Source organism: Lissotriton vulgaris, chromosome 2_1, assembly GCF_964263255.1.
Source record: "Lissotriton vulgaris chromosome 2_1, aLisVul1.2, whole genome shotgun sequence".
Classification (NCBI taxonomy): Eukaryota; Metazoa; Chordata; class Amphibia; order Caudata; family Salamandridae; genus Lissotriton; species Lissotriton vulgaris.
Window position 1 is genome coordinate 1,227,340,939 of NC_141687.1, and position 15,503 is coordinate 1,227,356,441.

The window sequence follows — 15,503 nt, forward strand, 5'->3', positions numbered from 1 at the left end:
TCCTTTGACCCCCAGACTGATTTTATGTCTATAGTGTCCTTCCGTAAGTCGAACCCCTGTTCAGACAGTTGGGAAATAAAGGATGCAGAATAAATCTTTTTGGTGTTAGTTAGCATATTTTTCTGTGCAGCTGTAGATCCAACCTTATAGTAATATCAGGTCGGGTTAGAAGTGTTAAACCCTGAAAAATAAGAACATTTCTGTGCAAAAGTTTATGAACTACCTTTTGTCAGTGTTGAGCAGTGTTCCAATTGGTGGTATGTTAAAACATTTTGTGTGATACTAGAGTTGCTTAAAAAGTGATGACCATAATGCTGGTAACAGTACATAGTGTTAAAGTCTGATGTGTCTTCTAACATTTTAATGCTTGAAAATGCAGAGGATTGTTTAAAATCAGACAACATATTATTTTGAAAATCCCAATCATCAGAAAATTTACTAAACGTAATGATATCGTTCAGTGGGACTGAATACATCATAATCAACCTTGTCCCAAACTTTACCATCAGGAATGGGAACAGCTGTAATTTTCACGAAGGACAGGTCTCTTTGTTAACGATGAGATGACGTATGAGGTTTCAGGACCAAGTCACGTTTGATACTGCAGAGTGTTGTGGGACAAGGTTTCCATTCATGAGTAAGCAAAAGAAAGGCAGTCACTAGGCCAATCCAGATTAGAAAAAAAATTCCAGTTATTATCCAGAGCTGAAGCCATGGTGATGCTAGGTACTTCTTTTTCCCCAAAAATTTAGAAGTCACAAATTTGTTGCTTACGGGAAACTAGAGCTAGCGTTATTTCAGGTCCACTGGGATCCAGAGAGAAATCATCAAAATCGATGAAGTAACTAGATGCAATTCGATCTATTTTAATTGTTGGTAGCTCAGCAGGTTTTTTTGAACTGGCAGACATCTCTTGCAGAGGCATATTGATGTAGACATCAGTGGTAGGTTAAATTGATATTTGTCTTTCATTTGTGTTTTGAAGTTCTGTTTCAAGAGGAATGAGTTCCATTTCATTGTTGGATATTCCATTACTTTGTATTGGCAACTCTTCAAATGTTCTGAGTCTTTGTGTCTGAACTTCCTGTATGGTAGCGAGAGGAGAGCGTCGGCTACTTAGGAGCTCACAAGGCCTACTATTCGGAATCGGCCGCGTAGTGTGGTTTGATCCGATCAAATGAGGCAAATCTTTTTTTTTTTTTTCTACCGGCATGAGGTGGAATAAGTACTGTTCTAGTTCCTTTGACAGCCAGGACAGGTACAGGCTTTCTGTATGATGGCCCAAATTCTTTCTTGTCCACAATCTTTTCTCTGACCAGATCCCAGACTTTTGGGATCCAGGCAGGTCTTGCCGTGACTGATTTGACTACCCCGGTGCGGTGCTCTTTACTTTCATGTTGCTTTGTTGTGCCCGGAATTCATTGAGATCCTGTAAAACAGCCAAATGTTTATTGATGTCAAATGGTTTTCTATCCACCACTGTGCTTTCACAATCGAGATCCGGTACTCACATTCTCATCCCAAATAGGACCTCGTAAGTAGTGACACCTCCTAGGGAACTTCTTGGCACATTGTTAAGGGCTCTTTGGACCCTGTATAAGTGATTGACCCAACTACCACCCAAACCTAATACTCTTGTTGTGAAAGATTGCTTTAAGTCTCGGTTTTTCCTCTCCACAAATGAATTTTCCTTGGGATGGTACGGAGAAGAGTACTGCAATGCAACACCCAAACTTCACATGGCTTCCTTGTAAGCCCTAGAGCTAAACGTGGGGTCGCGGTCAGAATGTAATGTGCCAACTGCGTATGTCCCTATAAAGACTCACAAATCTTTTATAACAATTTGAGTATCAGCCGAGCGCTGAGACCAAACCCACAGGAATCTAGGGCATTAATCTACTGCCACCAGGATATACTTGTAAGCCCATCTTATTGTAGGAGGCCGTAGTGATCCAAATAGAAACGAGCAAGTGGGCTGTCTGATATAAGTAATTGCGTCGGCGCTGGAGGTGCCACAGTGGAACCCTTCATCTGCTGACATATTGCAGAAATGCTTATGTTTTAAGTGTAGAGTCATATTTGTAATCTACATCTGTTGCAGTGAGAGAATTAGCCCATTGTATCCATCTTGGATGTAAACCGTTAGCATTTGGAATGCTTGCTTTTGTAACAGCCTCTAAGGCCGGTACTGGAGTTACAACAATTATTTGTTTCCCCTGAGCCAGTGTTCTTTCTCCCACTACCGTGGTCTGTACTGCTGTCAGAATTTTTTCTGTTGAAGCAAAATATGTTTCTGCGTTTGTGTACAGGTGTGATTTGTATGCTATGGGTACTGTTTCGCCTTCATTGAAGGTTACGTAAGTGTACCCAGATTCACCCGCTATAACGCAGATCACCAAATTTGTGGTGTTTACACATGTGTGTAAGTGTTTGGATGCTATCATGTCATCTTGTTGGAAACAAATTAAATCTGTGTGTTTCTGTGTCCAATACGTAACTGAGAAATCAGGTCTTATTAGGTTGTAGAAAGGTTTTACTTTTGCTTGCGTAATCTAAAGTGTATGTTCTGCCAAAATTTAGGAATCGCAATATGGATTGTACGTTTTTCAAAAGTTGGAGCAGCGCACACTTTTCTAAAAAGTTAGCTGGCAGGCTTTTCCCTTCACTTGAAAGCTCATATCCCAAAAATAGAACATCGAGGTAGGCTTTTTTTGATTTTTAAAGATAATTTGTAGCCATCAGAGGCGAACTCCAAAATTATGTTGCTCACTCTGATCAAGTGATTCTTCAATCCATCATCCATCATATAAATATCATCTACATAGGACAATGCCTCTTCATCCAAATTCTGAAGTAACTCTGTTACCCTAGCGGAGAACAACCCAGGGCTATTCTTATACCCTTGGGGGAGTCAACAAAATTGACCCTGAGAACCGAGCGCTGAGAATGCTGTCAAATACCTGCTCTCAGGCACTATATTTTGGCAGAAAAATCCATTTGAGATATATAATGTTGTTTTGTATTTTTTCCGCACAATGTTATTAGTTAATGCGTATTGTGTGCATTCTGTACTACAAATATTTTAATGCATGTGTTTAAATGTCTGTAGTCTAAAACTAGACAGTATGAATTATCGGGTTTCATTACGGGAAACAAAGGATTATTCATGGAGGAGGTGCAAGTTTTAATTACACCCTGGTATTCAAGTTGATCTAAGATCTCCGTGACCTGTTTTTTCGCTTCTTGCTTTTTTGGGTACTGCCTCTCCGGAGTAGGTGTAATTTTTACTGGGATAACATAGTGAGGTAACTCAGCATCCCACCCAACTTGGTTGCAATATAATGCTGGAGCAAATGCTGCCCCCCACTCGTGCGCGTAAGTATGTTTTAAGTATATTGGAACGAGGTCGGAAGAAGCCAGTAAAATTACTGTTTCTCCATTTGGGCAATCCATAACAATTTCAGGCGGCCAATCTTTATCAGCTAAAAGGATGTCATAGGCGTAAGTCAGGTTCTCCCAAAAGAGACATTTAATTTGTCTTGGTTTGTCCCCCTCCATTTGGAGTATTATTTAATGTAACCTATGTGGGACATTTACCTTCGTATCAGGTGTTTCCACCATGATATGCTTATTCAACTCCACTGTCACCAGAAATTCCATCAGGTTCTGGCGAGCTATTGCTACTTCTGCTGCGCTGCCTAGCATCATCAGAGCATGTCTAACTTTAAGACCTGCTACTTTATTCTTTTTATTTGAGGTTTAGATTTGTTCTTTTTTTCTTTTTTGGAAGTATAGTCTGAAGCGCGTTGCGTGTCTCTGGACTTTGTATGCTCTTCTTGTCTGTGTTCTGACCGTCCTTCCCTCTCAGTGAGTTTTTTGATGAACCCCGAAAGGAACAAGAGGAATGTGTATCAGTATCCTGATACCGGTCAGGTTTTTTAATGTTATCACTAGTCCTAAGGTTGTACCTCCTTTCGGAGTGCTCCTGTTGAGGAGACCCACTCCTGGATTGTGATCTATTTTCTCCATTCTTTTGGTTTTTATTGTAATTATCCCATTTCTTCTTGGAAGAATCAGGTGCTTGCTTGGTGTACTGTTTCTCAAGAACACCCATGAGTTGAGGTTTTGTTGCTCTGGCTCCCACACTATCTCTATCTAATTCTTCATAGGTTCCTTCAATAATTTTAGGTAATTCATGTTCCTGTTGTAAAGGAGTGAAGTCCCTAAGGTGTTAGTATTGCTGATGCTGCTGCTGCCTCCCCTTTTTTGTTTGCTAATATAATAGCTGATACCTAGGCAAAATTACTAATAATTTCATATCTAAGTTCAGAGGAGGTTCTGCTCCATTCTCATTCTGTATTTGGTATTACTGCTAATGAAGGGATACTATGAGTTATGGTATAAATGGCAGCAAAAACTATACCCGTGTGGTATAATCCACTATCTGGGGAGCTGTCCCCATTGGCAAGCAGATTGTTAGTATTTTGTGTTTTTCTTGAGGGCTTGTGTGTGAAAATACTGCCTTTAGCTATGTTATTGTCTGAGCTATCCAGAATGGCATTTTCTCATGTTTAGTGGGCATTTTACCCATAATTGCGTGTGGCGTTTGTGGTGTTATTTTAGTTGTAGATGCCTGAATTTGTCCTGTTTCTGTAGCCCTTTCTGGCTGAAGTTTGAGCGTTCTCATCACAAACTGTGTCAGGTTTCTGTAAAGTTTTATTATTTCTTTATGAAGTGGACGTAAGTCTGCTGCTGGTATTGTGTCAATGTATAGATGTGGTGTGTAGACCACTAGGACCGGCTAAGTTGCTCCACCTCTGCACAGCGGACCAAGTCTCACTTTTTGTTTTGTATGTGGGAGGGCGCCTTTAAACCAGTTTATGTTATCCTGGTAGGTGAGCGGAACTTCAGTGTCCTCATATGGACAGTATTCAGTTGGTGTTTCTTTTTCAGTATAAAAATGAAATGTATGTACTGCATGCGCTGTCTCAGTGAGACTTAAAGGAATCGGTATATTGGCTTCAACTCCGTGTACTTTCTCCTACCCCTTGCGATTGGTTTAAGTCTGGCATTGCTGTTGTTTTCTTGCTTTCTGTTGGCTGTTGATCCTAAGGTAACTTCCTTGTAGTCCCGAGGCAGCGGCGCCTAACTACAGTTTTCCTCTTCTTCACTGGCACTTAATTGCCTGCAGTGTGCCATCTGTTTTTTCAAGGCAGCAAACTCCTGCCCCCCTTTATCCTACTTTCCCGGTCAGCTGAGCTGCAAAATAGACAGGCACATCAATCCCCAGTCCTCTCACATCTCACAACAGTGCTGAACAGGGGCGCCTCCTGCCTCTGATCCCAGCCCTGGGCGCTTTGTGCCGAAGGAGCCGCTCAGAGGTCGCCTGCTTGAATCCTGTTTGTTGCCAAGATGTGCTCGGCTTGGAGCCATCCGGAGACCGTCCCCTGCCCGTGATTTCCTCATGTCTGGCTTGTGATTCACGGAGATGCTGATGCAACATATCCTTTCCTCCTAAAAGTCCACTGAGGGCTACCTGGGCCCTGGAGAGCAGGGGGACCCCAGCAATGCTTGTGGGGCCACGGTCGCTGCCCAGGAGTGAGACTCCCTCCAGCATAACACGGTACGCCCTAAAACAAAGCCATTGGGAGGAAGCTCCTTGGAACATATTCCTACACTTAAAAATGATCTTTCAGGGGCTGAGGCCACAGATCAGGACAGCGGCATTAGAAGGTCACTGAATGGGATATTCGTCATTAATGGAGCTGAAATTCAGGACAAAAATAATCATCGGTATGCGGCAGTGAGACTTCTTTTTATGCTTTTCGGCTGCATTACTGATTTGCATGCACTGTCGTTTTACTTCATAATAGCGGTCATTTTGAAGCGGTGTATGGAGCTTCCTCACAAGTAACACATTCTGGCAGGACAATTCTTTAAAGTAACCTGCTTGTCTCAACTGTTACTTAATTCAACACGTGCCCTACATATCATTTAACTTCCCATTATAACTTCAAAGGTGTTTTGCAGTTTCTTGTAAATAAGGGGGTCTAACTAGAATATTTCATTTTACTTTTGCCTTTGGGCCATTATATCTTTCTTCAATTTAAAAGCGCCTCCTCTGTCACCTATAGGAAATTTTTCATTTCGTTGACATTGGCTTGTGTTCAAATGATTCTAAGCTTTCTCTTGCAACCTCATTCTTGCCCAGCCACTCCATCAGGAGCCCATGATTAAATAAAGACAAGGGTTGGGACACCGCTAAAGTTCATGGGACGCTGAGGCTGTCTGGGGCGAGGAGCACTCTAATCTGTGGGAGGGTCTGCTGGTGATGCTGGCTTTATGGGAGCTGGGGACAGAGGCCGTTCCCACCTTATCCTGCCTGTCCTTTGTCTCCCTGCCTTTAGAGATGCCGCCGCGAGCGTGCAGGCAATCACCCCCTGTATACCCGCCCACCAAATGTTTGTATGTATGTATGTGTCTTGTAAAGCGCACTGCTGCCCTGAGGCGTCGTGGCGCTGTAGACCGCTGGGGAACCCGTCCTGGCTATCCCTGTGAGATGGTCCCTACTGGGTATCTCCAAGGTGAAACCAGGCATCCCCGGCGAATGTGGGGGGCCGTTGTAGAGATGAGGCAAGCTAATGCCCAGAGTTGCCGAGTGTGATCCCTGGTTAGAGTAGGTACCGAGGCGAGAATTATCGAGTCCGCTGACCCTGGTCCACGACCCTGCCGCGTCGGGAATTGAACCCTGGTCCCGGGCCGTTCTCTGCTTCCGGGTCTGCCGCCTCTAACCAGTGAGCCACACCACTCTACAAGAGGGTGGAGGAGGGCAGCTGCCCTCCTCCACCCTCTTTTATCCCATGCAAATCCGACCGCAGGTAGAGATTCACTTTTATTTTATTCAGTAATGCCTTGAGGTTTAAGGGGGGGACGATGGCAACACTAGCCCCAGGGAAAACGACATTATTTTTAAACAAAGGAGCAATAACCAGATCTCCCTGGAGATGCGAAGAAATAGACAGGATGTATTGAAGAATCTTTGATCTGGTGCAAATAGCAAAACAGGGCAAGTCCGTTTTTTCGCTATGTTTAATGATAGCGCACTTGAAAATGATTACTAGAAAGGTAACGCCCGACCATTTGAAAGGCACATTCTTACACGCATGAACGGAATGGAGCGGGAGCCATTGCTTACACTTATGTTATATTAATGGATTAATGCATTCTTGTGTAATGTAACTGGTGCTCATGGAAAGCGCTTCAATACCTTCGGGTCGAGCTCGCGCTATATAAATCTGCAACAAAAAATGGATTATAATTTAATGTCCAATTACAATTCGAAAGTTTCAAAACCATTTGTAGTTCATAAAGGGTCATTTTAATTTTCATCATCGCTGATACTTAGAAAGGGACAAAATATGTTGCCTCGAGTTTAGTCTCGGCTTTCACGTTTGAAAAACTGTATACCCCTAATCAGTTTATTATTATTTAAACCAAGCGAAATAGCTTCATAGTTATTTTTTTCTTTTTTCTCTTATTTATTTATTTTGCCATGGTTGAGCAAATACAATTTCTGCGTTTCTTATCTTACAAGGCAAAATAATGGAGCAAATAAATGTGCACGCTTCTGCCCCAGTGCAAACTTATCCACAAACGACACTGAAAAAAAGCAGCACAGTTTGCACTCTTTTTGCTACTTATGTAATTAAAATAAAGTGCTAAAATATTTTGCCTGAAACGAAGTATCACATTTCCCATTTGAAAAGTGGAATACGTTTTCTACGTCGCTATTTACATCTCCCCCCAAAAAAATTGTGAAATCCGTTACCTGTGCTTTTGACCAGGCTGGGTAAATAGTATACCATGTTCTATATTATCTATTCTACACGCAGTCTGAATGAATGGCGTCAATTACACGCTCCTGTTTTTTTGTGCCAGTTGAAAGTTTTGTGTGAAAACCTCTTGGTTTCATCGGACTCCAAGACACCATTTCTCTGTGAGCGGGGGTAAATGTGAATTTAGGGTAGCCTGCGTTATTGAATTATTTCTTATTTACACACGACAAAAATGTGAAATTAGTTTGATATCTGTGTTGGCCTTCTTTGTCCAAAATTCTATCTTCTCCGTTACGTTTTGCTCACGCACCAAACGGGCAATGAAATGAATTTACTGTGCTCATAATTTCTATTTATTAAATCACTGGTCTGAAACTATCTCTGAATTAGTAGTATATTCAGAGAAGGAAGTGGGAATAAACTAGTAGCTACACTCTGATATAAGTTGATGCAACATCTTGGAAGTCATTCATATGCTGTCCAGTTCCAAAGTCAGATTGTACGCTTATTGAATGCTGACAACCCTCTATGGGGGAAGGAAAATCCCCAACCACCCCACCCACATACGGCAGACCCAAGACCTACTCACCTTCAGAAGACTCCTCAAAACCTGGCTCTTCGAGCTGTAGCAGCACACTCCCCCCCCCTCCCTTCAGCGCCTTTGGACCCTCACAGGTAAGTAGCGCGCTTTACAAGTACATTGATTGATTGATTGATTGATTGATTGAAGGTAAATAACTATTATGTCCCACGTTCTGAAAAGTGTCTCCACATACCCACCTGTGTACGAAGAGGAAATAAAATTGCACTTCTACCATGAAAAAACATCTTGCTCTCACTCTCTCGCTCATATCTTCTGATACTTTGCTGAGGCTACTCCTAGGAAGCATATCACAAGTCAACGGAATGCGGTGCTCTACTGGGGAACATCAGCGTAAACATGAAGTCCCCACCAATGGCTCAATATTTAAAATGCACAACAGGAAAATAAACTGCAGGCTAAACAACAAAAGCATTGGCATAGCCAATAGGTATTGCCTTCGAGACCTTATAAGTATTAGTTATGCAGCATAATATCCTTGATGCAACAACATCAACTGTTGCATGGTTAAACACTTATACGGCCCCAAAATGCGGGACCTTTTGGCTATGCCAATGCTTGTCCCTTTCTCCTGCCCCGCCCGCCATGCTTTGAATGCTGTACACGGTGAGGAGAAATTATAAATGATCGCCGCCTGCAGTAGAACGGGACGCCATCATTTTTACCTGATGTGCCCTTGGTGAATGGGCCACCAGATCCGAGTTTTACAATGGCGGAGCTAGTCTAAACATAGCTCTTTCCGTGGTTCTAAATGGAGCAGCAGAACCACGAGTCTGGTAGGTTGCTGCTCAGTCAAACTCTTAATTAGGTCACTTACTCACTTTTGTCTAGAGTGGTGTTGGAATTTCTCAAACAGTCTGATACTACCAGCTGTGCAGACAGTTGTTTGAGAGGGATGAGGGTTGATCAGTGTTAAGGATATCTGTCTGTGGATTTCATGTAAGAGCTACTCTACTATTCTATATTCTAACTACCGATTTATATTTCAGGTCTTGTAGGGGATGTACTTTTGCGGGAAACTCCTTTGAGGACCTTCAAGATTTACAGCTTGGACATGAATAAGACTTTTATTGAAAGGTTAGTACAGTTCATTGTTTGAGGAAAAATATATCTAGTATTTAACCCTTGGAAAGTGGCTAAGATATGGTCGAGGAAGCCATATGGGTTTGCAGATCAGCCAAATCTATAGGGCTTCTTGATCTAAGATTCTATATTTAACGTCTTTACATTTATAAGAAAAAAAGCTACATTGTCCTGTAAATCGATTTTTTCGCCAGAGTTAAATGCTTGTTGCTGACTTCTGCTGGTGCTTGCAGATCACATGTTCGAATCTCAGTATTATCAGCATAAAGACCTACTTGGTGAATATTGGATTGCAACTAGGAACACGTCTGTTTAAGATCTGATAAACACATGATCGGATGGGCTACAGAGAAAAAGACACTGACTGCTGAGCTTTTGATGAAATCCTTCACACCCCTATGCATATATATACTATATAAACACACATGGGCATTGCCGTGACACCGGACACCACATCCGGTCAAGGGGGCAAGGGGCAGAGCACTGGGAGCAGGGGACAGGAAGGACGCATCCACACGAGCTTGTGCATGACAATAAATAAAGGTACCTGAACATAATCACCGCGTGTCCTGTCATCTGTGGGGGGACCCTTCAGGACACCACAGGCATTGTGTTAAATGCTGTTTACTACCAATGTTGGGTGTAGGGGGGTTGGTTGACTTGCCTGAAGAGAAGCCCCCAGTGAGCCATTATGCCACTCCCCTCCCTCCACAGTGGTGCTAAGTAACACATTACTTTCAGCAAATATTCATGTCAATCTGTTTTATGTGCAGGAGTGTGAGAAGCTGGCTTGGTATATGGTGCTCACTTATGTAATTGCAGCACCCTGCACTAATCCAGACAACCCTCATGGTCATTTTAGTGGTCTTAGACAACCTTAGAAAGCTCTCTAAGTGGTAGCTGTGGAGAGCAGCCTTCAGGGTTAGTCCAGAAGGTGTGTAAAGCAGCTTGTGTTACCAGTACTTAATCTTGTGGTATAGGTTAAGTGAAAAATAATCACACAGTGTAGTTATAAAAATAGGTATTTTATTACCAACACTCACTAACACATTGTAGTATCTCCTACCCGGAGATACAGACACAATATGTAGGAAATAGAACTTTGTAGTAGCACAAACACACAAAGGTCCCCAGGAGGAGACCAAACCATATAATAAAATAGTGGGATGCGAACCACAACCTAAGTCGAGACTGGACCCAGAAGACGTAGAAATGTTGGGGATCCAAGGAACCACCCAATGGAAGTACCCAGGAACCCCACTGAGGCCTTGTGCAGAGCGTGAACACGACTGTGTGATCAACAAAAGTCAATGGTTAAGTCGCTGTTGCATTTTTAAAGAAGAAGGATCCTTCCCAGCGGACCCTGAAGAAACCCAGTGGAATATGGAAGGTTGGAGATTCACCCCACCGGTGGATACCCCAGAATCCAGGATACCTACACCAGGGAAACCGAGTGCATAGGTGTCAAGTGATGTCAGAAACCGACGAAGACCACAATGGAAGACTTTAGGAAAGATACTGCTGGAGAAGAAGACGAAGGAGTCCGGTGGAAGCCACAGGTGTATATAAGGTGAGAAGAATCTGCAAGCAGAGGGGACAGAGTTTATGGCACTCAGGAGTGATCAGGAGGCATGGAAGACGAATGCCCACCTTTCTCGGTAGATGCAGTGGAGTTGACAGTGCCCTTCAAGTTTCAGCTGTGCAGACCAGGCGATGCTGTGGAAGACCAGGAGCCTTTCGTAAGCTGTCCCACGTCAGATGTCCAGAGCCAAGGGGTCAGTGTCTGTCGGGACCAGCAAGGTCCAAGTGTCTCAACACAAGTAGGTAAGTCATAGCAGGCAATGAGCAAACAGGGGAGCCCAATTAAGCCAAAGAAGACCCTTAAGAAGACCCACATGCTAAAGGTACAGGAGTCGCAAGAGAACCTCAAGAAGCTCACCAATGAAGCAGGCCCGTGGTGCAGAGGAAGCGGTGAGGGCGAAGATCTTGGCTGCAGGAGTTGCTTGAGGTTGGAGCTTTTCGGATCCCGAAGATCTCTGGAGGGGAGAGTCAACAAGCCTTGGCAACAGCAAGTTAGTGCTGTGCACCGGGGTTTAGTTGCATTGGTTGCGATGAGGGATACTGGCCTCAAACTCGGTATGAAGACAGTGCAGGCCTAGAGGGAATTGCAGAACCACTACCTGTGTTGATGATCCTTTCAGAGTTGGTGGGAGCCCAGGATCAGCAGCCCGGTCAGCTGCGTTGCGGTGCTTGCAGATGCAGTGGAGTGACTCCTTCACTCCAAAGGAGATTCTTTCAGGTGTCTTGGATGTCCACAGGCCTGGTGGAGAACCTGTAGGGAGCACAGGCACAGACATTGCAGAAGACAGGCAGAACGACGAGACCAGAAGCAGCAGGAATCTTCTCTGTTGCCATCTCGGTTCCCAAAGCGAAGTCCAGAGTGTCCAGACGGTCAAAGTTGAAGTGGTATGTGATCTGAATCTTGTCCCATGATGAATCTAGGGGCCCACCCACAGGTAAGCCCTTAAGTTCCCTTAGGAAAGGGTCAGGACAATTCAGGGGTCCCTCCCGGAGGAGGGACTGGACAGTGGGGAGAGTACTCCCATGTCCTTTGTCTAGTTTCACGCCAGAGTGGTAGCCAACGGCTCCCTGAACTGGTTTGAAGTGCAGTACATTTGGTGCCCTCAGTACATTTGGTGCCCTCCATGCGGAGGTCACCAAATGTGCCCTTCAAGCAGACTGAGTGGTGCTGGCAAGTGCTCCTATCCTGTCCTAATACACTAAGTCCTTTGTGGGGGGGTCACACCTCCCTGTGACATGAAACCTATTGTCCTGCCTTTCCCTGCTCGAGCTTGGCTCAGCAGCAGGAGGGCAGAATTGTGTCCCTGATTGGCAGCAGCCATAGTTTGCTGTCCGGGTCTAGAAGAATCCTATCGGGTGCACTGAGGGCCTGAGTGCTTGGAATCATACTGTATGATACCAAACAGGACAGGCTTTGTTACAGCTAGTTTAGAGATGGTCATCACGTGATGGTGCATGGCCACTCCATGTAGGTTAACGGCTGATGCACTTACAGCCCGGGAGAATGGACTCCGAAGGTTGTATGGGTGTCCTGCTCATGCAGGTGCGCTGCCACACTTAGAACCGAGCACCCTGCCTTCAGGATTGAAAGGCCTGCCTTAGAGGTGACTTATTGGTTTTAAGTGTAGTGACCTCAGATATAAGGAATCTTATATCTGTTGTAAGTGGTGCTAGCACCAGCTTACACAGGCTGCAATGTCAGGCCTGGAGTCACAATTTGAGCGGTCTCTCATGGGTGACATAATACATGCTTCAGCATATGGGAGACCCCTGGTGTACCTATGCCCTGGGTACCTTAGTACCATATACTAGGTACTTATCAGGGTACACCTGTAGCCAATCTGGAGGGTCCATAGATACTCACCATGTCCAATTTAGGGAAGAAGCACAGAGACTGGGGTCCTGATTAGCAGGATCCCAGTCAGACTCCTCATAAACCACAGTAACACCAGGCAAAAAGTGGGGGTAGCCATTGTTAGATTTGGGGGTCTCTAGTTGGCAGAGGTACTTTTGACCAAATAGGGACCCTTACGTCTAGTCAGGGTAAGGTGCTACACTCCTAAAATAACCCCTGCTCACCCCCTTGGTAGCTTGGCACAAGCAGGCAGGTTTATCTCAGAGGCAGTGTGTAAAGCATTTGTGAACACATACAGTAATACAGTGACAACACTACAGATGGACACCGCACAGGTTGTATGATAAAAATAAGTATTTTTATATAGATTTAACACAAGACCAAACAATGAAAATCCACAATACTGTACTCAAGATATGCTTAAAAATACGTTGTTCACTTAAAATCAGTCTCTAGCAACAGATAACTCCAACGTGAGTTATCCCGATGTCGTGACAGGAGAAATCCCAAGGTACGGCGCCGACTGTGACGTTCGTGGCATCGGGCCCAGAGTTAAACAGACCCCCAAAGAACAGTACCTTGGAAAAACAATGAAAAACAAAGACAGCTCACGGCGTCGGGGAGGTGTGGCTTTGTTGGCGCTACGCAGCGTCGGTTCCTTACGACCCCAGGGGAGGTGTAGGTTCCATACTGCAGCGCAGGGGAGGTGACACAGCGGTTTCTTACTGCGTCGGGGAGTTGACGTCACGATGGCGTCGAAACCACGGTTCCTTACGATGTCGTGCTGTCGATGAATTCTCGGTCACCCACGTCGAGGATCGGCTCCGCGATGTCGATGTCAGCTTCGGGGTCGATGCGGCCCAGCAGCAGGCGTCAGCACCACGGCACAAGTCGGAGCAGTGCTCACGGCTTCGGGAAGGTTACAGCGTCGCTCGCTGGTGTCGATGTGGCGCGGCGGGTCTACGGTGCAAGTCGGAGCAGCACTCACAGCTGCACGACGGCGTCGCTCGCCGGCGTCGGTGTTGCAAGTTCCTTCTGCAGCAGCTAAAACCACAGATCTAGATGCAGGCCAACAGAAGTATCCCTGAGACTCCAGGCAGGAGGCAAGCTCAAGCCCTTTGAGATCTTCCTCAAGATGATGAAAGCACACCCAGTCCTATTGCTCCTTTCTTTGGCAATGAAGCAACCACTGCAGGCCCACCCCAACAACAGGCAGCATAGGGGTAGTCTCCTCCTTCAGTTTCCCGGTTCTTCTCCTCAGCAAATGTTTGTCTTGATTCCCAGAAATGATCTAAAGTTCTTGGGTCTGGGTCCCAATATTTATACTCATTTTCCCTTTGTTTTCTGAAGGCAGAGAGGCCTTTGCCTAGTCCAAACCAGTTCTTGTCAGTCCTGGAGCACTTTGTTGACAAGACTCCTTCTTTCCTTTCACAGTGTAGGCCAGGGACATCAGACGCACTACAGGAGATGGAGCCAGCATTGTGGAGGGAAGGCACAGCGGTATTCAGGTCCCCTGTGCAACTCCTCCCTCCCATCTGCATGGAGATCTCTCTATTCTGCCCTGTGCTGACTCACCCTGTCTACTGGAATCCCCCAGCCCCTGTCATTCAAACTCCAGACAAGGAATACTCAACTTAGCAGAGGCAGGCTTGGATAGTTAGGCAAGAAAATACCTGCTTTCTAAAAGTGGTATTTTCAAACCAGAATGTTAAAACCATCTTCACTAAAATATGGATTTTATCATTCGGAGTTCAGGCATACTAAAGATGTTATAATCAAACTGCCTATTCTGGCCTATGGGGAACAGGTAGCCTTGCAATAGTGAAAAACTAAAATGGCTGTAATTCACTATTAGGACATGCAACACACCTCAGGGCATGTCCTATCTTTTACCTACAATGCACCCTGCCTATGGGCCTACCTTAGGGGTGACTAATATGTATAAAAGGGAGGGTTTAGGGACTGGCAAGTGGGTGCACTTGCCCAGTCAACATGGCAGTACTAGACTGCACACAGGCTTTGCAATGGCAGACCCGAGACACACTTTACAAGCTGCTCCAGTGGGTGGCACAATCAGTGACGCAAGCCCACCAGCAGCATTTGATTTACAAGACCTGGGCACACGCAGTGCACTGTACTAGGGTCTGACAAGTAAACCAAACAAGCCAATCATGGAGTCACTAATCCATACATCAATTTAACATAGAGAGCATATGCACTTTAGCACTGATCAGCAGTGGTAAAGTGCCCAGAGTCATAAAACCAACAAAAACAGGTGAGGGAAAATACAAGAGGAAGGCAAAAAGTTCAGGGATGACCTTGCAAAAAGGGCCAAGTCCAACAACCATGCAGAAGGATCCTACCTTCCTACTAGGAGGTATAAAGAAAGTTATTCATATATGCAGAGAATAAGCAGTTACATCTGTGCAGTGACATATTACCAAAATACCTGTGCCTGGCAAGTATCTTCCATTCGTTTTAATCTGTAAAGTGGTTGAATGGAATCTGCGGGGCCATGAGGATTGTTTTTCCAAACCATTTCAGCTGT

General features: G+C 44.8%; 1 protein-coding gene across 2 annotated transcripts in view; it reads left to right on the forward strand.

Annotated features, from left to right (window-relative positions):
• The window catches only part of GLB1L2 (galactosidase beta 1 like 2), a 1,156,973-nt gene that overhangs the window by 912,964 nt on the left and 228,506 nt on the right, over positions 1 to 15,503 (forward strand). For both annotated transcript variants that reach the window (XM_086956948.1, XM_086956947.1), the window contains exon 16: positions 9,426 to 9,513. In XM_086956948.1, coding sequence (XP_086813074.1) covers positions 9,426 to 9,513 — 88 coding nt within the window. The remainder of the gene's footprint in view (positions 1 to 9,425; positions 9,514 to 15,503) is intronic.